The sequence below is a fragment of the Cryptomeria japonica genome, chromosome 8 (genome assembly GCF_030272615.1).
Source record: "Cryptomeria japonica chromosome 8, Sugi_1.0, whole genome shotgun sequence".
NCBI classification, from domain to species: Eukaryota; Viridiplantae; Streptophyta; class Pinopsida; order Cupressales; family Cupressaceae; genus Cryptomeria; species Cryptomeria japonica.
The window spans coordinates 674,845,700-674,871,904 of NC_081412.1; the positions used below are offsets into that span (position 1 = coordinate 674,845,700).

The 26,205-nt window shown below is 37.1% G+C and overlaps 1 protein-coding gene across 2 annotated transcripts in view; it reads right to left on the bottom strand.

Annotated features, from left to right (window-relative positions):
* The window catches only part of LOC131032370 (vacuolar sorting protein 18), a 251,231-nt gene extending 225,539 nt beyond the window's left edge, over positions 1 to 25,692 (bottom strand). The window contains exons 1-6 of one of the 2 annotated variants that reach the window (XM_057963318.2): positions 25,275 to 25,690; positions 23,890 to 24,036; positions 21,869 to 22,055; positions 6,706 to 6,918; positions 6,365 to 6,504; positions 6,114 to 6,209 (exon numbers count right to left, since the gene is read on the bottom strand). In XM_057963318.2, coding sequence (XP_057819301.1) covers positions 6,114 to 6,209; positions 6,365 to 6,504; positions 6,706 to 6,918; positions 21,869 to 22,055; positions 23,890 to 23,961 — 708 coding nt within the window. In that variant the 5' untranslated portion in view covers positions 23,962 to 24,036; positions 25,275 to 25,690. Of the gene's footprint in view, positions 1 to 6,113; positions 6,210 to 6,364; positions 6,505 to 6,705; positions 6,919 to 21,868; positions 22,056 to 23,889; positions 24,037 to 25,274 lie in introns of both variants that reach the window. The other variant, XM_057963319.2, reaches the window with a different exon arrangement.
* Between the last annotated feature and the right edge of the window lie 513 nt (positions 25,693 to 26,205).

A 26,205-nucleotide genomic window follows, 5' to 3' on the forward strand; every position in this document is an offset into this window, starting at 1 on the left:
TTTCGCTCTTGACCCTTCCAAAGGGTCCAGAGCGAAATTCTTAAAACCTCTCTTTTGCCCTTTACATCAAGCTTGGTGTTGGTTGAGAATGAGGGCATCCTTGGGCATGTATCTAAGCAAGTACGGTCACAAAGTGAGAAGAATTTGAGCCAGGAATGCAAAATTCTCTCCTGACCCTTCCAAAGGGTCCAGGGCAAAATTCTTATAGGGCCTGTCCCTGGGGAGAATCTTGAGCAAGCTTCATTTTAATATCTTCTTGTTGATGATTTAAGGTGGAAAATGCTATGTTGAAATGAATTTGTTATATGACCTTAATCATCTTTTGGTTTGTTTTGCAGATGAAAGAAGACCAGGCCAAGGCAAGGACGACCTCCTCCAGTCCAGCATCATTAGGGACGACCTCTTCCAGTCCAGCATCATCAAGGACGACCACTTCCAGTCCAGCATCATCAAGGACAACCAATTCGCCAGCTACCTCCAGAACCTTCACTTTGCCACACTAAGGAACCACAAGATGACAATGAAGGGCGTTGCCAGCATTTCAAGGGAAGGTACACCACCCTTCCATCATGTCAAAGACAGAGGAGAATCAAATAAGGTCAGTGCAAGGGTCCGTTGAAGAAGCAGATAGTTTCAGAAGAGTTAATTAAAGTTAGCTTCTCAGCATCATCAAATTGAACATCTACCAAGTTACAAGTGTCAGACAAGGTGGCATCCCAATCATCCCTCCTCCAGTCGGATTGGTCCACCTCAGCGTGTCCAGATTCAATGTACCTGACTCATCAAAGATGACACTAACTTCGATGTACCTACCCCAGTTATCCATTGGTCGAATATTCCAGAGAAGACATGTGTCCAAATAATGCAATTATTTCATTGGCCAGGATTGAGTTTGTTGTAATAAACCCTAATTAGGGTTTTCATTGTAAAATCTCGACCATTGATCTCAAATTGATCTGAGCCATTGAATTGTATTGAGAGTATTATAAAAGGCTCAAGCTCTTCATTTTGTAGAGGTTAATAGTTGGTTGATAGAGGTTAGAATAGCTAATGATCGATAGTGAATAGATAGAAATTAGAGTAAAGTAGGAAGAGAAGGCAAGAAATTGTTGCCTTGATTGTAAATGAACCCTCTTTTCATTGAAGATATGGTGAAATGTGTCGTTTCTTTGCAATACGCATGGTCTCTTGTTGAATCTTCATTGTAGATGATAAATGATTAGATTGAATGAAAGAATTTATTGAATGTACTCGCGTGGAATCTACCTAGCCCAAACCACTAGCCTTTTGCTGACTGTAAGAGCGCCTTGCGTGGTCAACTGGCATAGAACGAGCTTAATCCCGAGTCATAACACCTCTGTTGTTCACGCATTATCTTGAATGGTGATCAGTATCTGATGGTGTACGATTTGGACATATTTGAAACATCCCTTAGAAGATCGCACTGAGTTGGTGTTGAATTGTTCTACCTGATGGTGAGACCCAGCCCAGTAGGACTCCACCTAGTCATTCATCCATCTTCTCGCATTCTAGGTAGTAGAGTAGACTTCCTAAATCCTGTATCTTTTGCCATTTGTTTATCTTCCAGTTAGTAAATAGGACTTGTGATTCCAACAAATCAGACGTTCAGGTCATTAAGTGTAAGTCCCCTTGTGATTCCAGCAAAATCACATCATACCACAAAGAGCTTTCCACACGTAGAGATCCTACATAACAGAACCTTGAAGCTTCTCCGATTGATCCTTCTACGATATCTTCAGAATTCGAGAGCTTTATTCAAGAGAGGATAAGGTACCTCTGGGTATTTTATCCTGTGTTTGGTCGTCTACAAAAGACACATCAACACTAACCACTGTTCAACATCAATTTGGTCAATCAAGTAGCTGGGAATAACTGACCTGTGTACCCCCTTGCTTTAAATACATTAAACGGGGCCCACAGGCAATCCTTTTCCATTAAAACAATTCAGTTTTAAAAACTGATTTTTTGGAATCAATTCCAGCTGTGTATTTCTAAGTATGCATACACTTGTAGCATTTTGCGCATTCTTCTATCTTCAATCTTGTTGGTGGACTTTAACTCATTCTCTGTTGATGGTGCGTATCCTCAACATTTTCTTTATGCTTTGCAGTGCGCTCTTCATTGGCAGCGATCTAAGATTGTCACTTTGATACTGTGTGTTGCATCTTCGCTTCCTGGCCTCGATCGCAATCCTATCTTCGATTTGCGCTTCAAGTAGCTCTTCCCAACGACATCGATCTGCAAACAATTGATTTCAACATGAATCAAACACCTCAAAAAATAAAATAAATTTAACAAATAAGTGTCGAAATAGCAACTTTTAAGTGTCCTTTGTTGAAACAGACTCGGCCCTTGGAGATACAATGTGTGATTTTGGTTTTCCTTGCAAAATAGAATAAGTGTCAAACTTTGTCTATGTACGATTTAAACCTGGGCAACCTTTTGAAATGCAAAACTCATAAAAAGACGACTTCATTTATACGTGATTTTAACTCGCCTAAGGGAATTCAGGTTATTTAAAAGAAATGAGCGATCTTTCATTTCTTTTCCTAAGTCCATTGTTCTCTAATGAGGAAATTTGGATTTTTTGGCCAAATTGTGCGACTTCACGCTTTACTAAAGGGATTCGGCCTTTAAGACTAAAATGCGTGACCTCTTGGCTCCTATTAACTTGCAAGCTTAGCAAAATCAACGAACTTTGGTTTAAAATGCCCCCTGCACTTAGATGAAACTCGGTTTTCAAATAAAAATGTCCGATTTCGTTTGGCACCTTGCAAAACAATAAAAAAAAGCCAAAATTGCCATCTTTCACTTACTCAAAGGAGAAATTTGAGCTTTTAGGAAAGAATGTGCGACTTTTACCTTTGAAAGAATTCAGCGCTTTAACAAAAAATGTGTGAACTTTTCCATTATTTTTGCAAAATCAAAGAAAGCGCTGAACTTTTGCCTTATATGCCCTTTTGTTATGAGAAACTCAGGGTTTTTCTCGACTTTGCAAGGCGACATACAAGGTAAAAATGCAAGAATCGGGATTTGCACTCAGAGGGAAAAGTCTGAACTTCTATGTTTTACATTTCCGCCCTATTATCTCTACGCGAAGTCCAAGGCCGTCCTCGACATTTCAAAGGCATTTGAAGGCATGATTTGGAGGGTTTATTTCGTCATTTTACAAGCAAATGCCTGAGCCTTTTCCCGTGATTCGCATATTGGTCATATCGTGAGATTTTCGTTGCTCTGAGAGGAAAATGGAGGCACAATACACTATCCTTGTCTTGGCCTTGAATCCCCAATATTCATTCTATCTGGAATCCCTTACTGTGCGTGAATACTTGGGGGGGGATTTTCGGGATTTGGCGGCAAAGAAAGGTTTAAATTTCCCTAGGGCTCTCTCTCATACGAAGACTTCAAGCACAGGGATCCCCTATCTCAGACAGGGTGTGTGTGCATTATGCACAACAAGTAGGCCACCTTGTTGGATGCCTAAGTTTTTCCATCAAGGCCAAGAGGGTCAATGTTCCGCTCTTGGGCTTAGTTCGGTTAAGCTAGGAATTCTGCTACATTCCCTCCTACCGGTCCTACCTTGATAAGTTGGTAGCAACACAAAAGATAAGGCATGGATAGGAAAGTAAGACCAGCATCCTGCTAAGTAAGACACCTTCGATGGGGCCTAAGACCTGCCACTAAGGCCAAGAGGGTCAATGTTCCATTCTTGGGCTTAGTAAGGTTTGGCTGGGTCACTCCTATCATGTCCTATCCCAAACTTAGAATAGGTTTATTATGATTATACTTAAGCAGAATATTGATTAACATGTTCTAATTAACAGCATTAAGAGCTTAACTGTATATATATATGCACTTGTGTTTTATATGTGATGATTGCAAGGTTTAAAAGTCAAGAAGTTGTTTGAAAGCTAATTATTACAAGTAATTTCCTTAATCCTAATCTTCTAAATTTATGTTTGTAGGGTTTGATTTGAGGCAATTAGAGTAGGGGACATTACACGTACCATTGTAGTATTTGCTGCCGATGCTATTCTCGGTCCCTTTCCTCCCAACGATCTTGCAAGTCAATGTAGTTTCATGCCAATAGCCTTGAGAGTCTTCTGAGAAGGACGTAGACGGTGTTGTTCAGTTTCAATTCATCACAGACGATGCTCTCAGGGACCGCTCTCTCGAGAGGTTCCCTTTGAACATACTGATTGACACATACGTCCCACAAGTGTACCAGGTCCTACATCAATTGGTCCTCCGGTGCATCTTCCTCGTCGTCAGTTTCTGAAACCAACACTTGTTGTTCAAATGTTCAGCCCGTTACAGTGTTGAACTGCTTGTCGCCATACTAATCTCCAAGTTTTGATTCGGCAACGGCACCATAATGTTTACTCCCGAAGAGATTGTGATTTATATTACGCACAATAAACAGTAACAGAACATATCACATAGCAATATAACATAACAGTAAATAACATTAAAACCTGGCCAGAAAGATATGCCGTTTATTCCACGGTATGTAATGTCTACAAGCAATAATAATCATAATGGTTTCCAAGACAACCATGAAGTATATATAGAGCCTAGCAGTTGGTTAAGAGTACCAACCATTGACAACTACTAACAACTTCTCAGAAACAATGACATTACATGGCCAATTATTTCGAAACAAAACATTTTTATTAATCACGGCAAAATTGCTGACTACATTCATGCACTTATTTCTATAACAATTATTTCTACATACCACAAGAGACTAGAGTGTCATGGTTCAGATCATGTCTGATTGCTGTATATGAGAACTCTTGCTGTCCTTCGATTGACTTAATCGCATCCTTAAGTTACCCTTTGTTTATCAACTTAATTGTATTTTTAAATAATACTCAACTGCTGGCGTCAAATTATCAGACCGCTGCTCTTATCTTAATTAATGTTGTTAAGCTATAATTGATGCATCCTTCATGCTGATATAATTGATGCATCCTTCTCACATCCCTGTTTGCCTTAGTTCAGTTGATGATTTAAATATCTATTCTGTCTTTCTCAGATTAATTAAACTTATCATTGATTCTCTTCCTCTAATGTAAATCTGCTCTTCAGAATAGGAATAATATGCCGTGGATGGATGCCTGAATGATCCAAAGGTTGCAACCTTCCTAAACAGGTCAGCTAGCCAGTAGGTTTAATCATATAATTTTTATTATTTCCAAACCCTTGCCCAAAGTTGGCGCTCCATAATGGGGGTTGCCACTAGCAAAATACATAAACTCAGTCAGCCCTTAATAGTCACAAGCAATTTATATATTATATATTTTTTTTTAGCAATTCACTGTAATTAATGTAGGTCGGCCTTAACTTCTTTCTGCCCTAGTTGGCCCTTTACCTTGCCTTGCATCCCCCAAGTCTAGGTATTTAATCATGTTGTGATTGGTTTGTTGATTGCTGTGTCTAGGGTTTCAGACAGGGGCAAGACACATGCCTTGTAGTCATGCCATTTTACTTTTTTAAATATATAGCTAAGAACTGGGACAATGCCATTTATAGAAATGTGATAATCTCGCTTGCTCTCATCCTTAAACAACCAACATTCACTGATAAACTCTATACAGTGACTTAATCAACTAAATTATGTCATCATAAGAACTAATGATTAGATAAAATATTCTGACAAAAGAAATTATTGGTTTTTAAATTATCAATTCTCTTCATATTTTTTGCAATTCATTCTTTCCAGTTAGCTGTTTTCTTTTATAACTCATTGCCCTTCCATGACATTAGCTAAATGGTATGCCTATGAATAAATATATTTAACAAGCCCACTCCAGATGTTGGAGGAATGCATATGTTTAATCAGTCTTCACCTTATCAAGGCTTCTAAATAGCATACGTACAATGAGCAAGCATCCAATTCATCAGTGCTTGCAGATAATATCATTCATAAGTGAAGTAACATTAAATTCCTGTTTTTAAATTGATTGAATTTTTGTTCCCTGAAGTAATAACTGTAATATACAATGCGTTTCTCCTTACCAAAATATAAGCAACTTCCAATAATTAGCCCCAATACTACCATGTCCTATGACAAGATGACAGATACTCACATCCAGAGATCCTGTGCCAATGAACGTATAAAGCCTGGTTGGAGTAGAAGCCATTACATAATAGCGAGTTGTAGCACCTGTAGCATTTGTTTCCATCTGCAAGAAGATAAAATAAGAAAAGTGTGCTTAAGTTAAAATTTATGAGGATACATATTTTGATTTCAAATATGCCCACTGAACACACCCATGGGCAGTATCCTTACATAAACATCAAACACTTTGAATTAGCAAAATGCAGTCGCACTAAATACCTGCAAACTCACAAACGGCTCTTTCAACTCAATCAATTCAAATAGCAGCTTGAGGTGTTTCTCCTTCTTGTCCTTTTCTTCAACTACAACCTCATAGAGTTGACCTCCCATTGTCCCAATAATAATATCTCGTGTTGATGCTATTCAATCACAAAAATAGCAAATAAACATTAGTCAATGTTGTTAACATTAGAAGGATATGTGCCCAGATATTGCACAGGAAATAAGCTAGCCTGCACAAGGGAATACAGAGAATGGAAGTCTTTCATATAAGCAACACCACAACCAATAAGCAAATACTAAATTTCAAATAAAATTTGTTCATCTAATTTTACAAGAACCTTCTGAAATCTGCTGCCTATTCCAAGCTACAGCATTTATAACAAGACCCTTCAATTTGCTCAGAATACGGGGCTTTCTCCATTTAGCATATGTGTAATATGTTTCAGCTCCTCCGCTACTAAGCACAATAGCCAAACAATGCTTCCCACCAGGATCCACAAAGACTCTATGTACAGTTTGATCCCCAGTTCGGCTAATGGAGAGATCAAGCTCTGCATCATCAAATCAAAAAGTTAGTAAATGTCACCCACAAGTTGTAAAAACATCAAACCCTACATATTTGCAAGGTCAAACTAAAAGAAATCTTTAAACAATTAATTTGGAAAAAAAAGAGAGAGAGGGAGACAATGTAATTGGTGTCCATTCAATAAAGTATAGAATAAATAAAGACTTTTCTGTTGCTAAAATCTTCAGAGAAAAAATTTCATAGCTGACATATGATATAAAATAGAATAGCTAGACACATCCAGGGGTATCAGCAGAATGGACGAAGAGATGTTTACTCAAGGGTGTAAGTGGATTAGCAAGGCCCAAATTACTCCAGGGCTTGATCAAGAACTGCATTTTTTTGAAGAATTTGAAGCTAAAGGAGTTAAAATTATGAAAAATGGCATATACCATGAAAATCCCTGTGGCCTTGAATGCCTTACTTTGGGCTAGGCTACTCCTCAACCTCACCAGAGGCTACTGCCAATAAACCCTGGCTCTAGTTTTAAAAACAAATGATAAAATGGTTGTGAGTTTGTCCAATTAAATACCAAGTACTTGAATTCCACTTTTAGTTGCGGTTTGCTAAGTCAATCTCAATTCTAAGTAATGCTCCTATGATATAAACCATTTTGATCTATCTTTCAAAATTTATGATTTGACTGTTGACATTTGACATTGAATTATCAATTCTTAGTTGTGTTCTAAATTCTATATTAAATTTATAAATTATTTTGCAAACCATGGTGTTAACCAAACAGGTGTCGGGCTGAGTACCCAAGGAGTTCACTAAGGGCACGTCCAAAGCATACCAAAGGCAGCAATGCCCTAGGTGAACCTGCACATACCCAAGAAAATCCACAAGATAGGCAGCCCATTTCAACTTATAAAATATTTTTGTATAACAATTTTAAAATGAAAAAAAAAACACAAACACAAACACAAAAACACATTTCCAACTTACCTATCACTCCAAACTCCCAACACTTTTTGTTTTTTATTGCTCAAGGCTACTGCTATTTTTGAGTGTTGAAGAATTGGAAAGACTCCTTTAATAAGTGCTTATAAGATATTTTAGCTTACTCGAGGAAATTCATCATTCCAAGTAAGCTTTTTTTTAGTTTTTTGTAGCTTTTATTTACAAGCCTCCAAGCCTTTTTCAAGGTTTCCAGATTGTTATTCAATTAAATGTTCTTGCAATGTTTACAGAAGAGAGTTACGTTTTGTTTTTCAATTTTCCTAATATTAATTTGCATTATAACATGTGGGTATAGGTATGCAAATTTTACAATGGCTGCTAGTTCTAGTTCAGTGGGCCTAAGAAGGAAAGAACTTTCAAATTTGACCAAGGATCACCTCTTTGGCAATATGTCACAATAATTGAACAAATTCTTTCAAACAGGGATTGTCTTTAGTGTTATGGTAAGTTAATAAATAATAATGAGTATAAAAGCTTGTACAGTCAAGTCACTTGTGTACGATGACTGGCCAAGAAATTTAAATTTATTCAAAATTGAATAGACAGGTATTGCCAAAAAAGCAAAGTTTCTTTATATCATAGAGCAAGAAGCAGAATAAATTGCAAACAAGAGAACAACATCACATAACCATCCTTTAGCCAAGAAAGAATCACAAAACCACCTTCAAGACCATCTTCCACTTCTCCAATAATGGTTGCCCACATCCATTGATTGTGACACTATCTTCCCAAGAAGACAGAACCCCTTCTTTCTTGCAAAAAAGACCCATTAGCTAGGGTATTTCAAAAAGAGATGAGAGATATAGCAAATGAACACATTGTTTGTTGCATTTACACCCATGGGCTTCCTTGCAACTTAGTGAGTTTGCCATATTAGGGTGAAGTGGCAATATGTCAAACACATGTTACATATGTCATAAGTATGAAAAAGTGTGCACCATTTTGTTCGCAAGTGGAAAAGATTTTGTAGAAACATCTTTGCAACCAATCAACGATTCATGGGTTGAAACAGGAATTTCCATCATTTGATGGATGGGAAGATTGCAAAGATAAACCTTTACTTAATGTTATTACAGTGTGCTTTACATAATCATTGTTTTTAAAGGCAATTAATTGTGAGGAGCAAATAAAGAATACATACTTCACTACCAAAATCCTCATAGAGGTGATAGAGATTTTGAGAACTGGAAACATAGTCCAAGACATAACAAGCAATGCTAAAAATTGCAAGGCAACAAGGTTATTGGTCGAGGTGACATACAAGAACATTTTTTGAACACCATGTGCCTTCCACTCATCCAACTTGGTGATTCAAAAGACAACACACAGATCAAGTGGATTGAAGAGATCAATGCCAAGGTTGAAAAGTTTTGAATGTTTGTGAGGCACAAGTCATTTTCAAGTCCTTGAAGTTGGAATTGTTGAAGCTAACAATATTTAAAATAAAATTGATTTTTTGATTTGTTTTAAACTTTCAAGTTTGCTATAAATTTTAATTATATTGTCTATTTTTTTTTCTTTTTGAATTATTTTAACTTTTTTTATACCATATTAGGTTGTTAAGACTCAACTTGCATCACCCACAATCATTGAAAAATACCCAGTTGTATTTTTCTTGTATTTCTTAAACCATCAATTCCTTAGATTCAGATAAGATAGAATTCTCAGACATTCAACAATAAAATTCTAATTTTCCAATGAAATGATTCAAATACATATAAACTCTAATCAACAATGAGAATACCCAGATTTCAGAGGCAAATACTAATGTAGACTAAAAGATATTCAGATTTCTCATTAACATTCTACAGCTGATTTACACACAGATATTTCCAGAGATCCAAACTTCTGGTAGCCATTCACAGACTTACATTTGATCTTAATAGGGGCTATGGTTATGGATGAGACAGCAGAGCGAACCTTTGGCGTTGGCAGTAGCCAAGGTCTATTATCACCTGCTGGTTTTCCCACCTGTAGCTTTTAACTTTCCAAGGAGGTAAGTTTTGGACTGGTATCGAATGCTTCTATCTGCTATCACTACTTCGCACCGTTTCTGCTATTGTTCCAATATCGATCCTTCTACAAGTATAGTAAGCGATGTTCATAGGGAATTCTGGTTGTTCTGGAGATAGTTGGTCAATATCGATCTCGAACTTAACTCAACCGGAAGGCAATAATGAGTTAACGACAACCGGTCCATACGAAGGTTGCATGGGAATGTCAAGATTCAGATGCTGGGCTAAACTGATGGAGATGCTGGGCTCACTCTAAGATGGGAAAGGGCTAACTTTGCCCTGTCGGAGACATGGGAAAAGGTAGACTAGTTTGTCCTTGAGCAAACCAAGCTGTTCTGAGTCTCCAACGGTGTTGTCTCTCCTTGCAATGTAGATACTCCTGCAAATTCGAACCAGAAATCAGATTTCATTGTTGAGTGTGCTTGGCAATAGAAAGACAAGGTAGGGAGAGTTGTCCCACCTTGCTAAATCCCTGAGGGTAACATCCCAAGTCTCTGCTCATGCACTATGGCTTCACAATCAATTTCCAAGCATGCTCATAACCAAGCTAAGGGCTCCATAAATAGGAGGCTCGTGCTGTTTTACCACACCGCCCAAGGGTCGGCTAAGCAAGTTGGCCCAACCAAAAATTAAACAAAAATTATTTAATTAAACGACAAAAGACTATAAAATGATATAGGAATTTTTGGCAATAATTTCATTTATTCCCAAAAAACCAATTTATTAGAGAAAATAACAAAAGCACACATGAGGGGTGTTATAGAACACCGCTAGGGCTCGAGGCCCTCTTCAAATAGGGCACATAACAATCATCTTGAAACAGCTTGTGAAAGTGCAAAAGGCATTAAGCACAATGGTCATCAACAATCTTCGAAGTGTGTGGAGACAATCAAATTTAGAGGGCCCAAAAGGTCAAAGTATTGGTCCTAGATAATGTATGATGGGATCATGTGGATTATCTTTTGAGTCTCACTAAGCCCATAATAAGTATGATGGATCGATTGTGTGTGGGTGTGATATATGATGGCATGAACTTGATGATAGGAAAAATAAAGGTCATAATAATAGCTAAGGAGAATGACCCCATAAAGGCAGTTTTCAAATAGGCACAAAGAATTATTGTTGATCATTGGAACAATACGACCACTCCCTTGTGTCCCCTAGCATTTTCTTTTTCATCCAAATTTCACAACACAAACATATGTTACTTGCCCAAGAGGGCGGCACAAGATGTTAAATTTAGTGAGTACAAGGCTGCAAGCACTAGACTCATCCCAAATCCAGATTTAGAGCACATTGTCATGGCTGAATTTGGCAATTTTATAGCTTCAAGGAATCACATTCCTAACGCCTATCAAGACAAGGAGAAGCAAGGGACTTAGTGTAGGAACCCACACCTGGTGGACTCTAACCAACCACAATTTTCTGCCTTTGTTTGATTTTTCAATGTTTTCAGTGTTTGGGTTTTGCTTGAGTTTTCAATGATGTTTCACCAAGGAATAAAGAAAGTGCAAATAACATATGCTGCAAACTAGAGTATGGAAATGAGAGCTACAGCCATAAGCATTTTATCGAACATTTGCCATGCAATTCCTATTATGAAATGTTGACTTTCAGCTAGGGACATTAAGACAAACAGTTATCTTGCAAACTGAAATAAATACTACAAATATATCATATGCAACTCCTTTTTATTGATGTCCCAATTACCACAGATATGAAAGGGCCAAGACTCTTGGCTGACAGCTGAATATGATATGAAACAAAATACCCAGGTCTGAGTACAATGGCAGCATACAACCAACTTCGAATGTCTATTAAATACTGAAATTAAATGCAAGAGAACCTGATCCAATGAAGCGCCTATGTTGTGGGTAATGTAGCAACTCAAATACCGTGTAAATTGTGAAGCAACATGTGTGGCTGCTGCTGCTATACGGCCTCCAACAATTATAAATTCTGCCCCAATTTCAATGTCATGACAGCAGCAACTAATCTGGAAATGAGCAGCAATTAAAACCCTTGAAGAACCCTTGAGTAGACTCAACTAAGATGCAATATACTGTAGCGATTTTACTATTCACGTATCACTGTAGCGTCTCACTATTCACGAGTACTGTAGCGCGGCACTATTCACGCGCACTGTTCATGCGCACTGTTCACGCGCACTGTTCATGCGCACTGTAGCAGCAAGAACAAACTTGCAATCTGCTCTTAAAACCTTGAATAATTTGTTGATAATCTCTCCCAACAAGAATGATATAACTCCATGTGCCAAAGAAGGATGATTCACAACCAACTATAAATGTTCTTCAACAATAAACTTCAAACCCTTGTAGAAAACTTCACCAATTTGCACAAATGAAAGAACTGAAATATTCTTTCCCACAACTGCAATAATTCAGATGTTATTTCACACCTTCAAAATTGCTATCAATAGGAAGTTTTCGTTTCCTATGATCAAAGAAGAAAATTGCGAAAGCCCTAGGCTCCACAATAAAAATCAATCAAAATACTATTCATCAACTGGATGCCGAGAATGAACTCTTGCCTTTCCTTTTATTCTTTCCTTAAGAGAGCTCAAACACCTTCCTGGCCAATGTGGGATAAAAGATTTATTTCCACATTAAATTATTCACTTAACGCACTTTATTATATTAAAGTGACTTTATTATTATAATGTTACTTTAGAACTTTATAATAATATTAAAATATTAAATAAATCACTTAAGTCACTTAAACTTTAATATCTTTTGATGTACTTGTTTGATTGCTAAGCCGTCTGAGCCAGGAGTCGACTCTCCCTGTTCTCCATGTGATTGGATGCCTATCTAAAAATAGAAACCCTGAATAGTGACTTACTATAAATAGTAAGTATGTGGAACTGAGTCTAGAAATAGCTGCAAAGGCCCAATCAAGGTCGACACTGCCAATAAGCTCTGCTCAGGTGTCTTTCTATTAATAGGAACCCTGACTCTCCCAAAATAGTAACTTACTATAAATAGTAAGTGTGCCAATCTGAGTCAAAAAACCTGTGCAAAGGCCAAAACCTGAATCCAGCTAAAGAGTAATGTCTCTAATCACCAAGTAACTGCCACACGAGGCCCTCTATCAATAATTATTAGCCTACGAGGGTCAAATGATAGGCTAATTCTTACAAACTCTGATGCTCGCAAAATGGGGACATTACACTTAGACATAGTCGCATTTCCATGGCCAAGGAATCATCTACCTACAGCCAATTACAATCAAAATTCTATCACAAGAATGCAATCTTAATTAAAAAATACTCTCCTACTTTTCATTGCAACTATATATTAATTTAATTTTATAATTCCAATGTTGTATCGATTTTGTCACCAATCTCAACAAGTGGTGTGTTCTTCTTTAGTTAAGCAAAGTAGGAGTGCACACCCTGTAATCCACTCAGTTAAACACAACTAGTTAGCTGCAAAAAAATCAGAGAAGTTAGTCTATATGCAGTCCAACTGCACCTCCTAACATAAGCAAATTGAGTACACGAAAGGGCTAATGACAAATTGGAATGTCACTCCTAAGTATGTCAACTCTGATGCAAGAGGCTCCTACAAGTGATGCAGCTAGTGGGAATGGTGCTACAGCTGCTTGTTCAAACCAGAGAAATGAGACTCGCACGAACTTGGCAAGTCACGAGTTGAATCAAGCCTAGCGAACCCCATGGACTCAAACTTGGACTCAATCAAGTCTGGGTGAGACTCGCCAAGTCTAGGCTAGTCCCGACACTTTGACTTCGCCGATGTCATACAAGTAAAAACTCAAAAAAAACATAAAATTAAAGTTTTACCCTAAAAACATTGTCATTTCATTTTGCTGGCAAAATAGAAGGAGAAAAGAGAGCCATGAGAAAAAGTTAGAGTGCATTGCAGGGCAACCAGCAAGGAAGTAGAGCAAAAATCCATCCTTGAATTGCATTTGGGCAGCTTCATACTTACGTTTGGTGCATCAAGAGTTGTCTACCAACAAGTACAGGGAGTTTTCATTCAATTTTAAGTTTGATTAAGAGGTGAGCTTGATTTTTTTTGGTGTTTTTGTGTTTTTTAACCAAAAATTGCATTTTTTTTTATACATTTCAATTCTTTTTTCTATTTTATTTTACTAGATCACAGAACCTAGATTTGTTTGATTTATTTTTTGAACAAGCCCTACATTTTTTTTTTAACAAACCCTACATTTTTTTTGTATTAGTTTAATAATTATAGATGACAATTCACAAATGTTCATTTTTTTGTATTTGTCTTATTGCAGCGGCCTTGAGCTTTTCAAATCACTTGTTTCACAATGTCTAGAACCCAATTAGAAAGGACCCAGCTTGGAAACATGCTGAAATGTTTCCTGGGCAAAAAAAGGAGAGATGAAATGTTCATATTGCAGAAAAAATTATCATGGAGGCATTAATAGATTGAAATAACATCCTGCACACATAACCGCCCATGATGTTGTGGGATGCCGAAAGGCAACTCCTAAGTTTGTTTGTGAGGTGCAAGTGCAATTAGAAACATTTGAGATACAAAAAGAAATGAAAAAGAGGAAAAGGGAGGAGATGACATGCATTGGTGGTATTGTAGAGGCTTCTTTTGTGTCTTCATTTCATCCTAGTGCTAGTGCTAGTATCAGTAGTAGAGGTAGTGGGAGTGGTCCTAGAATTCGTAAATCTAGGATGGATTCATTTTTCTTGCCACAAACTACTCCTAGTTCCCAACCGTCACTTGAGAGCATGGGTTGAAACAATGACACTCATGATGTAGCTAGACGTGCAATTGGAAACTTTTAATACTATTGCACCATTCCATTACATGCAAACAGGCAATTCTTTTTTGTTTGATTGTTCAAAATTTATAGCTTGATACTTTTGTCTCATGAATTTTTATATTTAGATGTACGTCGAATTCAAATTTAAAATTAAACTCTCCATTTTTTCTAGACTGCAGGAATTGGAAATAGCACCCCCTATAAATTGCAGTGCTCCTAGTAAACTTTTTAACGCAGCCAGTGACGCTGGCACAACACATCCTCTGGTACCATGCTGGTTGGGAGGAGACTGGACCCCATGCTTTACCACAGGAAGCTCTCACCAATCGAGCTAGGCCCCTAGCCCCTTAACCTCTTCATTTTACAATACTTATTTAGATTATTTGTGACACGCATTAGGTCTCCTTTTTGGCAAAATATGGTTGATGCCATAACTATTTGTAGGTTGGGGTTCAAAGCCCTTGGTGAAGATGATTAAATGGGCCCAACCTTGACCCAAAAGGTGGCTGATGTAAAAGCCACAATAGAGGAACAGCACTTGATATGGAGGAAGAAGGGTTGCACCATCATGACCAATGATTGGACTGCTCAATTTTCTTGTTTGTTCCTTAGGAGATTGTACTTCCCTCAATGCATTGATTGAGTTATTAATATTTTTAATTTATGCTTTATTGAATCATTGATTTTGTTTCTTTTTCAGGTGACACCATGTCCTGAAGCATTCCATCAAATCAATTAATGCTTCAGGACATGCAAAAAATGCCACATACCTTTGTGAGGCTTTAGAGGAAGTCCTAGCTGAGGTGGGAGAGGACAATGTGGTGCAAGTGATAACGGATAATGCAGAAAATTATGTTGTTGTGGGTAGACTATTGATAGAGAGGCACCCAACATTACCTTAGACTCCATGTGCTGCCCATTGCCTTGACCTCATATTGGAGGATCTTGGCAAGCTTCCACGGATCAGAACATGTGTGGCTTCGGCCAAAAATATTTGAAAATTTGTATACAATCACATGGGTCCTTATCCTGATGAGGCAATACACGAGGCAAAAGGAGTTGGCTCATCCCGGCATAACTAAATTTGCTACTAATTTCGTCACATTACAATCCTTGATTCGGTCAAAGGCAGCTTTGAGGTGTATGTTTGTTGGTGAGGAGTGAACTTCCTCATCCTATGCTATGATCACTATAAGGATTGATGTGGCAAATTACATTTTTTATGAGCCAGGCTTTTGAGTACCTGCTGTAGAGATTGTGAAGGTAAAATTTAATTCTACGTAATCTTTTAATTTTTATTCATATTTTTCTTTTATTTGCTTATTTTCGTTCGCACTCACTTATATTAAGTTAATGTTTCACAACAATTACAGTTCACTGAACCCTTGGTAGTTCTCCTACGAGTTTTTGATGGGGACAAGCCCACAATGGGCTACATATATGAGGCATGGATATGGCCAAGAAGGCCATTAGATCTGTCTATGAGCGAGTTGATTGTAAGTATCATCCCATTTGGGAGATCATTGATAGGAGATGGCACTTCCAACTTCGTAGGCCCCTCCATTCAGTCACTTATTTCCATAATCCACCATTCCAATACCACCTTGATTTCAAGGCAGATGAGAAGGTTCTAAATGGACTCTACTTAGTGATAGAGTGAATGTCACCTAGAGATACCAGATAGATAGTCCACAAGCTAGAGACCTTTACTCATGCACAAGGAGGGATCTCTTCTCGCCTAATGATAAGTCTCTAGAGTTATCATTTCCTAAAATACAACGAATGAGCTAAGAGATTTAAAATTCAAAATTTCAAAATTTGAAATATGACGATGAATGAATAAAGCAATAACAATTAAATCGCCATACCTCGATAGAGAGCTAACTCTAGAATGCAAAAACAAAATTTGCCTAGGCAAAATTGAGGTATAAAGTAATCTTCAATATGATCTCCTCAAAATTGACTTCACCATCTCTGGATAGAATGTGATCTTCAATTATCGCCTTGGACGTGGTCTCAAATGGATCTTCAAGTTCGCATAAACAAATCTCCAAGTCCTTAGCAAATTCGCCTCAATGTATCCTCAAGTTCGCACCACCTTTGGTCTTCAACGCAATTCGCACCACCTTTTGATTGCTTACGCCACCTTTGGATGAATGAAACTCGCACCTCTTTTTTGATTGCCTACGCGCCACCCTTGGATGAATGAAACTCGCACTATATTCGCCTCTTCTCAATTCGCATGAAGGAAGGTAAAATAATGATGTAGAAAATGATAATTCCACCCCCCCTTATATAGCGCTTGCAATCGATTTATCCCTTAGGCCGACTTGATAAAATATAACAATTTCAAACGATTTTTAAATGATTTGCAATGACATAACAAGGCCGACCTCCTTAAATGAGCGCTCAAATCGATTTTTTATTAATTAAATAATTAATTATTAATGCCTTGCGTTTTTTAATTTGCAAATTTCGATTTTAAATAAAGGCAAAAAATAATTAATAAGAGATAACGCCATATTAAATGCCAATTTAAATAGGATTTTCAATTTTTAAATCGATTTAGCACTTAAGGAAATTTGAATTATTTAATTTGGCGCCAAAAATATGAAAATAAAGGGACGTACCTCATCGCTCTGGTCCCTTGGAGAGGGACAGGAGCGATCCATGATTTTTGGCATGATTCTTGCGTTTTCAACGTTCAACTCCTTCATTTCCACGTCCCAAATCGATCATCTGGTGGTCCTTCGAACTTGAATTTCTTTCTTGTGCGAGCAAGTGCATCTTATGACCATTATCGCCCTGGTCCCTTGGAGAGGGACAGGAGCGATCCCCATGTCTTCATGTTCATCTTGTATCTTTGACCTTCGAAATATCATTGTAAGGCAAATAACACCTATGCTCGTGTCTTTTGCGCTTATTCTATTAGTCTTCATTATGTGTTTGGACGCATCAAAGGGACCATCGCCCTTGTCCCTTGGAGAGGGACAGGAGCGATCCATAATTTCTCCTTGATCTTGGCGACTTTTAAACTTCGATCTCCTTTGCAATGTCCTTCAAACGTTGTCCTTCGCACTTCCTAACCTCGCTTCGCCTTGATCTTCGAAGGAACGTGAGTGTTTTGATAGTATCGCCTTGGTCCTTGTCCAAAGGACAGGAGCGATATGAGCTTTTACCTTGATTAGCAATGTTTGGACGTTTAAAACTCTTGCATGTTATCATCAAATGATGGCTCGAACCCTGTTTATCCTTATGGAGTCTTGACTTTGCACGTACTTGAAGCAAAACGAAGGATCCAAAGCAAATCGCCCTGGTCCCTTGGAGAGGGACAGGAGCGATATGGTCCCTAAGTCAATTTTGGTGATTATTTAACGTTTGAAATCTTCATGCATCACCCTTCTACCTTTCCGTGGACCCACTAAGACCTTGCGAAATCTTGTCCTTACGTAAATCTTGCTCAAAATGATCAATACATCTAACATCGCTCTGGTCCCTTCCTGAGGGACAGGAGCGAAGTTCATCATTATGTGCTTGTTCTTGTTTGTACCAACTTGCAATCATCTTCATTACGTGAAATGATGTCCTTTCGACCTTCTTGGTTGCTCGAAACTTGTTTGCCTTTTGAAATCTACGCCATTATGTAGATATCGCTCTGGTCCCTTCCCAAGGGACAGGAGCGATCTGGGTCTTAGAGTGTAAATCTCTTCATTGTGATGACCTTTAAGTGCTTGTGCTCAATGAAGATGTCTTGAAATGTCCTTGCCACCCTTTGTCTTGACTTAGATCGGTTTTAACTTGAGTGAGGAGCAAAATAATCATTGTATCGCCCTGGTCCCTTGAAGAGGGACAGGAGCGAACTTGCTCTTGTGGCCTTCCTTTCACTTTGTCACCTTCCAAATTTATATTCAACGGACTCGTCCTTCTTCACTCTATTCGCCCATGCCTTGACATTGTTTGTAATTTTGCAAAAAAGGCAATTATATCAAAAATCGCTCTGGTCCCTTCCTGAGGGACAGGAGCGAACTAGGCATTTAACACTGGTATGGACGTCCCAAAAATCTTCAATTTATATTCAACGCATTTATCTCATGTTCTCCTTTGTTTTTGAACGTAAACTTGCCTTGACCGTTGTCTGGATTTTGCAAAATGAAGGAAATCGCTCTGGTCCCTGGGAGAGGGACGAGAGCTACAAGGTACTTCGCCCTGGTCCCTTGGAGAGGGACAGGAGCGATTTAGTCAATATAGGTCATTCTCCTTCGTTTTTGCATCTCAAATTATATTCATTTGGCAAAGCATCTTCCTTTGGACGTCCTCAAATCATTAAGTTTTCGAAATCTTGCACGGACAAGGCGAAATTTGAATTGTAGCTCCGGTCCTTCACTGAGGGACAGGAGCGATTTTCCTCCTGGAGGCATTTCTGTGCTCATAAAAATCTTCAATTTATATTCAATGGAAAGATCTCGTCGTTCTCCATCACTTCAAACGTAAAATTTGTCTGGACTCTGCAAGGACAATGAGATATTTGAAAATGAGCTCCCGTCCTTCACTGAGGGACAGGAGCGATTTTGCTCCTACAGGCCAAAATAACAAGATTTTTCACATTTTAACACTTCACGAGGCGAAAACAAATCAATTCCAATGCCCAGGATCAAAATTCAAAAAAGTCAAAATTTGGTCAAAATATTCAATCAGACAAAAATTCACATTTCATCTTCAACACTTAGACAAATTTAAGCTCTGCATGAACATTCCAATTGAAAATTAGACCATTTTGGCGAAATCATTGCATTCAAAATTTGCATTCTAGAAAAGAAGCTCAAAAGCTCTCAAAAAACAACTGGATTTTGGCTTAAAAAGGCAAAATTTAAAACCCTAAGGCTTGGCCCTAAATCCAGACTACTAACTAACTAACAAAACCCTAAAAACAAAAGCGAAAACAAGCGAAAAAAACAAGCAAAAAGAGGGGGTCCCCATTTGCGATGGGGCGATGTGTGAAATGGTCACAACAGGATCCTATCTTTAGTCTATTGCCATGGTAGAGGAGAAGGATAGAGCAAAAATAGACACAAGCACAGTTGATGTTGGTGTGGGTGGCACAGAGTCACAAGCAAAGATTATGGCTATTGCATTATCCAAGACCTACCTTAAACGGCTTCATAGGAAGGATGTAGGCTCCTTTAAGCCATAGACTTCTAGTTATTGTTTTGATAATTGTTTGGAACATTTGATGTTATGGATTTCATATTCCATGAGTTTTGTATACATTTTACGTTATTTCCTTGAGCTACAATTTGCATTTATACTTATGTGATCGATGTGTACCTGTGTATGTGATCAAATCAGCTTCTATGCGATGTTGTTATTGTGTCTTTGAGGTTTAATTAATAAAGGGTGCATGACACAAGTTTTAAAATCTTTAAAATCTACAAATTTCATGGGTTTTTTAGTTTGCCAAGTCTTCGCTGAGTCCTAAGTCCGAGTCTCATAACTATGGTTTAAACAAACCAAGTGATGACATTGATGCTCTCCATGGAGAGCAAGATGAAGATTATTGGTTGTAAATTTGTATTGATTTGATATTTGACATTGAAATATGAATTATCTTTGTATACAAATACGTATATATCTGTGAACCACGAGGACGCGTCCCCCCCAATTCTTGTTGTTTATGGGACAAGGACGTTTCTAGGACATGGGATGAAGGTGTACATCCCTGCTAAACTGCCACCACTACCGGGATGTCAGGGACAATAGAGACACAAGGGCGTCCCTCAACCGTCCTAGGGATGCCCAATAGTTTCTTGTCCCTGGGTGGCCAAAAAAGTGCAAAATAAAATCATAGAGTAATCATGTACATAGACATAGAGTATGTTAGCAGTAATTATCAATTATATTCTCTGGAAAACTTGCTCTGAAAGGTAACTTCTCTGCTTACATTTGCTCACTCAATTCAAGTAATTGATTGACAGATAGTAGTTCTCTCTTGACATGGTAAAACTAAAAAAATTAGAATTATTTAACTTTGTAGTTTGTCGTTTAACATTCTATCAAGATAATGATAGAGCAACCTAAGAATAAACAAAGCTCCAGATTTGCCCTTTCTCAAACGAAAAAGAGAGTATCTCTTGTGATAAAATATGTTAAAAAAATGTCATCCTTATTTTTTTAACACTGGGCATGGCCTATACCCATATATAATGACTGAAGATGTAAAATTGTAGACAACTAAATAGAAAGACAGTTTCATATCTCTATTAAGAATGTGTGCAAGCTTTTATCTCCTTGCTGCAAATCTTGGTATCTTTAAAAAGGCCGAAAGAAGAACAAGATTAAATCTATTGATCTAAAACTGGTGCCAAATATGATTTCTTATTGATCCAGAAAAGAATTTCTTTAGATGAATTTCCTTTGGAATAAGCCCCCTACAAGACATTTATTTATTTGTAATTTTGCAATCAACCTGAAACAAAAGGTGCATCTACCTCAAATTTTAATCGCACTTCTGTTTTTTCATTTTAAGAGGATTGTCATTGATACATTTGGGAAAATTGTTGGCAGCAAAATCTAATGGACTGAAATGTGAACATGCTCTTTGCATGATGCTTCCCAAGATGTGGTTTGTAATTATAGTTACAGGGTAATAAAACCTATGAAAAAAAATAGACTAGAGGATATTCTTCAAACCCAGAAGGAGATGAGTCACTGAATTCTATTTGAAAGTCATGCTCTCGGTCATGATTGTGTTGTGAACAGGAATGTTAAGGCTTGAGAACAAAAAGGGTCATTATTCAAAAAATCAGTCATAAAAAATAGCATCAAAGAGAAAAATGCAGATGGCTGCTCAAAGTCAAGTACTAGTTTGAAAACATTACCACACCAGCAAAGTCAAGCTCAGCTTGATGTGTGAGGACTACCATTGCTGTTGCCACTAATTCCTTTGAAGTACATATGCCTCGTGTAACATTTTCTCAAGAAGATAACCAAAGCAGTGAGCTAGTTACAATTATCTGTTTTTCCTAAGGAAAACTCTGTGTGGCCTAAGTTAATGTATTCTTGTACAGCTTTAAATTAAGCACATTTGGCAAAATTTTGAAAATTTTATGGTTTTCAAAGGTGAACGCAATTACTTTTCCAAAGCCATATAGTATATATTAAGAAAATAGCACATACCATAATTGTCTCCACCTCCAAAATCATATCGAACCAGCCATCCCTTATTAGTTCCAACAAGTATGGCATTATTTCCTGCTGACATGCATGTTATAACTCCATGACTCTTGGATGCATGTCGTTCAAGTGTGTCTACTGAGAAAATATGGCTCTCCATATTCTTCTGTCCTCCAGAAATACCATAAGCCTGCAATACAAATTCTTTTTTTACAAAATGAAAAAAAAGGGAAAAAGAAAATACAACAAAGAAGTAATAACATGGAAAAAAAAATACTTCTCAGTTTTTCTATTGTAGATTACGACTAATTTATAGCACTACATCAAGATGCAATGCAAACAATTGGTCAAATGTCATGATCCTTTTATTAGGATCATTGTACAGAAATACCCAACTCAAGAGATTACTTTGGGAAATACTGAATATCAGCGTATGTTGGTGCCGAACATGCATGTCTTGTTTTGAGCATTTATGTTGTATTCCTATCATATTACTATTATTGGATATTTGGTTCTTTACTTGGTTGTGACAATAAGAATAGTAGCCTGACATAAGCTGGGAGAGATTGGTGGCATAATCATTGGCATGCCAAGCATCAAAACGGACTGTAGTGTGGTGAATATTGGAGAACCAGAAAGGGAGGGAGGGTCAAGAATAGAGAGGTAGTTCAAAGAATAAAAAGAAAACGTGATAAGCCAGTGGGAGATGATAGGAGTTATGGAAATATCAATTATGGGAGATAAATGGTGTGTTGGCAATAATATAATCCGCCACAATCACTCTCCTGCTATGAGGGAAGCAAGTTATTGAAATCACAGAAAAATGGTATCCCATAAATAATAGAAGACGATGGGATTCACCTGAGGGAAGCAAGTTATTGAAATCAGAGAAAAATGGTATCCCATAAATGATAGAAGACCATGGGACTCACCCAACTAGGCAAGATACCTCTACCAAGCTATAACAAAATTACTCCCATCAGCTAAGATTCTTTACAACCAAAAATCATCGGAATAACCCATTTAGACCAAACTCGTTGTCTATATGATCATGTAGAAGCATCTTGAAGGTCTTCATGTGAGCATTAAAATTTTCCAGAAGAAAGGTATCACACAACGATATATAATGAGAGATCTCCAAATCAAGGTCATGGTATTGATCGCAATCAGTGTACACAATATACAGCTATGAAGTTGGAGATGAGTAGAAAGTTACAATGATGATATCTAGCAGAGAAGATGGTCCCCTCTAACCCAAATCAACATGTATCTATAATGATCATCAAAAGTTAAAAGTGAAACTTTCAATAGGAGGCAATTACAAATATGCCATGGAGAAGACGACAACCATCCGTTAAGAGCTTTTGGGCTTTTTCAGTTTGGGCAATCCTTGCCTCTTGCGACTAAATTAATGCTGGTTTGCCATAATAGTGTCTTTTACGTAATCAGTTCCAAAGGCTCCAATCATTGATGTTGAAACTCAGCTCCTAACACTCTAGATCCACAACCAAACAAGTAAACTTTTGTAAAGATGACTGGATGTCAAGTCCTTCCAACGCAAATGAATTTCTCAATGCAAAGGAGGCAGTCATCCTCAAGCCTAGGAGACGGGGAGTTGTCAAAATGTTGTTAGTATGGACAAAGAAATCCCTTGTTCAAGTAGCTCAAGATATCAAAAACACAAACCAAGGAAAACAAGGACAATTAAAAATTAAAATTAGCTTTAATAGCTAAAAAAATGTGGACTGATATTTGGATTTTATGGTATAAAAGGCCACCATATAGCATCACATTATCTAACACAATTCAAAGTACATAAAAATAATATTTATCACGAAGATTAGGAGAAATGAGAAACTTCACAAGCAACTAAATGAGTGTCCCTGATAAAATTTCAAAATATGTAATGAAAAACACATGATTAAATAATACACTCAATGCAAAAATTATTAATAGACGGTCCAAAAGTAAGTATAATCTATTAACATTGCAATCTCTTATGTGAAATTGGGCAAAAAGGGTACCTCCGCATACTCATTGATGGTATGAGATCCACTTTCTGAAGAAGAATGCAAAGAAGCCCAATCTTCCAACATTTTGAAAACTTACACAAATTATATTTGACTTGGCTTACATATTTATGAACATTTCTAATCAACTAGAAGCGTTCCCTGCAATGAGCAAAGGATAGAAAGTAACTCAGATTCTAAATCAAATGAGCAATCATAAACATCAGTTTACAACATGGTCAAACCCACTTAAGATATTAACAATCATTCCAAATTCCAAAACGATATACATAAATATTATACTTTGCACATTTTAGATCCTTATGAGTCCCAATTAGTTGTTGATAATGATACAAAAAATTATATGCACTATACAAAGGAAAATATTAAAGATAGGATTATAACATTTAAAAATAAATATAAGACATATTTAATTACAAATTTGGTTCTAAAATTTTCAAGAAATACATTTTTTGTCAGTCATGTAAGTAGAAAATATCAAATTTTTAACACTATAATAAATTGCATATTATGTCTTCTCCTTTCAGAAAAAAGCATGTGATATATGCAGTTTTATTTTTTAAACTGGTCAAAAGCACGTAGGTTTTCCTAAATTCATCAATGTTCTTCCTAATATTTTTCAAACCATTTTCATTGAAACAGAATCATACCTTATCATTGTACTTTGGCATAATACATAACTTTGATTTTTTCTCAATTCTTGATGGACTTTGAGGAATTTTTTAGTGGCCAAACTTCTAGATTCTTCCTCTTGAAATTGATCAAATACAGAGTGGCTGTCAGCCCATTTTCCCAAAATTTTCAACCTCTTGCCATTTATTACCTTCATTCACCCTGCCACAATTTGATTATAAAAAATATATATGGGTATACCATGTTTGCTAGACATTTTTGCACCTGAATCACACCAATTTGTGTAGCATACATTTCTTAAGTTGCCGAATTCACCATTATTTTTCTAATAATTATTACCACCTATCTTCCTCTCAAGAGCCCAATTAAAAAAAGAATTGGCAGTCCTTATTCCTTCTCGACTAAGTTCTTCAATTTACATGGAACCTATTTGGATCCCAAATGAAATATCCTCGAGTAAGGATAATAGAGAATAACAATATCTTTCTGCAATTTCATTCCTGACTACATACAGTTCTCTTATGCAACGAATTAAATCTGCTACTATATTAGTTTCAGATGTAGAATCTATTGTTTGATACATTCAACAATGGATATCACAACGGCATTCAATGTATTAAAATGAACAGGAATTTAGCCATAAAAAAAATCGGGTGTCAAATGGCCTTCAACAGTTTGACACAAAGCAACATAACCCAGCAATGCCAAATATGCAGTGTACTGAAAATGGAGAGTGCGGATCTTACAGAACAGTTTGATCCAATATTGAATAGAAAAGGTTTGCGTTTGAAGGCGCAAACTTGTCTCTACATTTGGCAATCCACTTCGATAATAATATATCAGGTCCAATGACTAGCACACAACAACGATATAGACTGGCCTCAATATATTATTCCCACGCTCGGCAAATATAACCACACCCGGACAGGAAACTTCGCACCTTCAATAAGAGTCTATGCCTTGTATTCTGAGCCGCAACAAAGAAGGGTGGACTGCGATGTGGAATGGAGTCAGCAAAACTGTTCACAGAAGAATCAAAGGAATGACCCGGCAGGAACCAACAACTTTTGCATTCTTGCGACGCCTCCAGACACACCCGCGATCACGCCTGGAATTTGATCGTCTAAATGGCCGTTTCAATTTTAGACCGTATTTTACAACCTCACAACTTATTAGACCGTATAGATTAAAATCATACTTATAACCTTTTCAATTATAAGTAAATATAATATAATATTAAAATTTATAATATTTATTTATATCATTTCATAATATTTATTATAAAATATAAATTGATTTAAAATACTTTTAAAAATTGAAGTTTCTAATTTTTAGAATAATGTCTAATGTGAATTTAGAAATCATGATACGGGCTATAGGAAATCCTTGTCGCGATTTTTGTGCTTCTGATGCTATGTTTAGGGTTCATGTGTGGGGTTTGTTTCTATGGAGTGTGACGAGGTGGGGTTAGTGTGTTTGGTTGTGTGCTGAAATAGATTGTTGGGTTGTGGAGTGTCGTTTTGGGGTCGTTTGTGCTCCTCTCACCTTGCGTCTGCTACCCGTTTTGGGCCCCCTTTTGCTAAGCATTGCATGTTGGGATTAAAGTGTCTCAACCTTAGAGTCCAAACATGTTTATTTTATTTATTTTATTGCACCCACTTTGGAAGTTCTAAAATT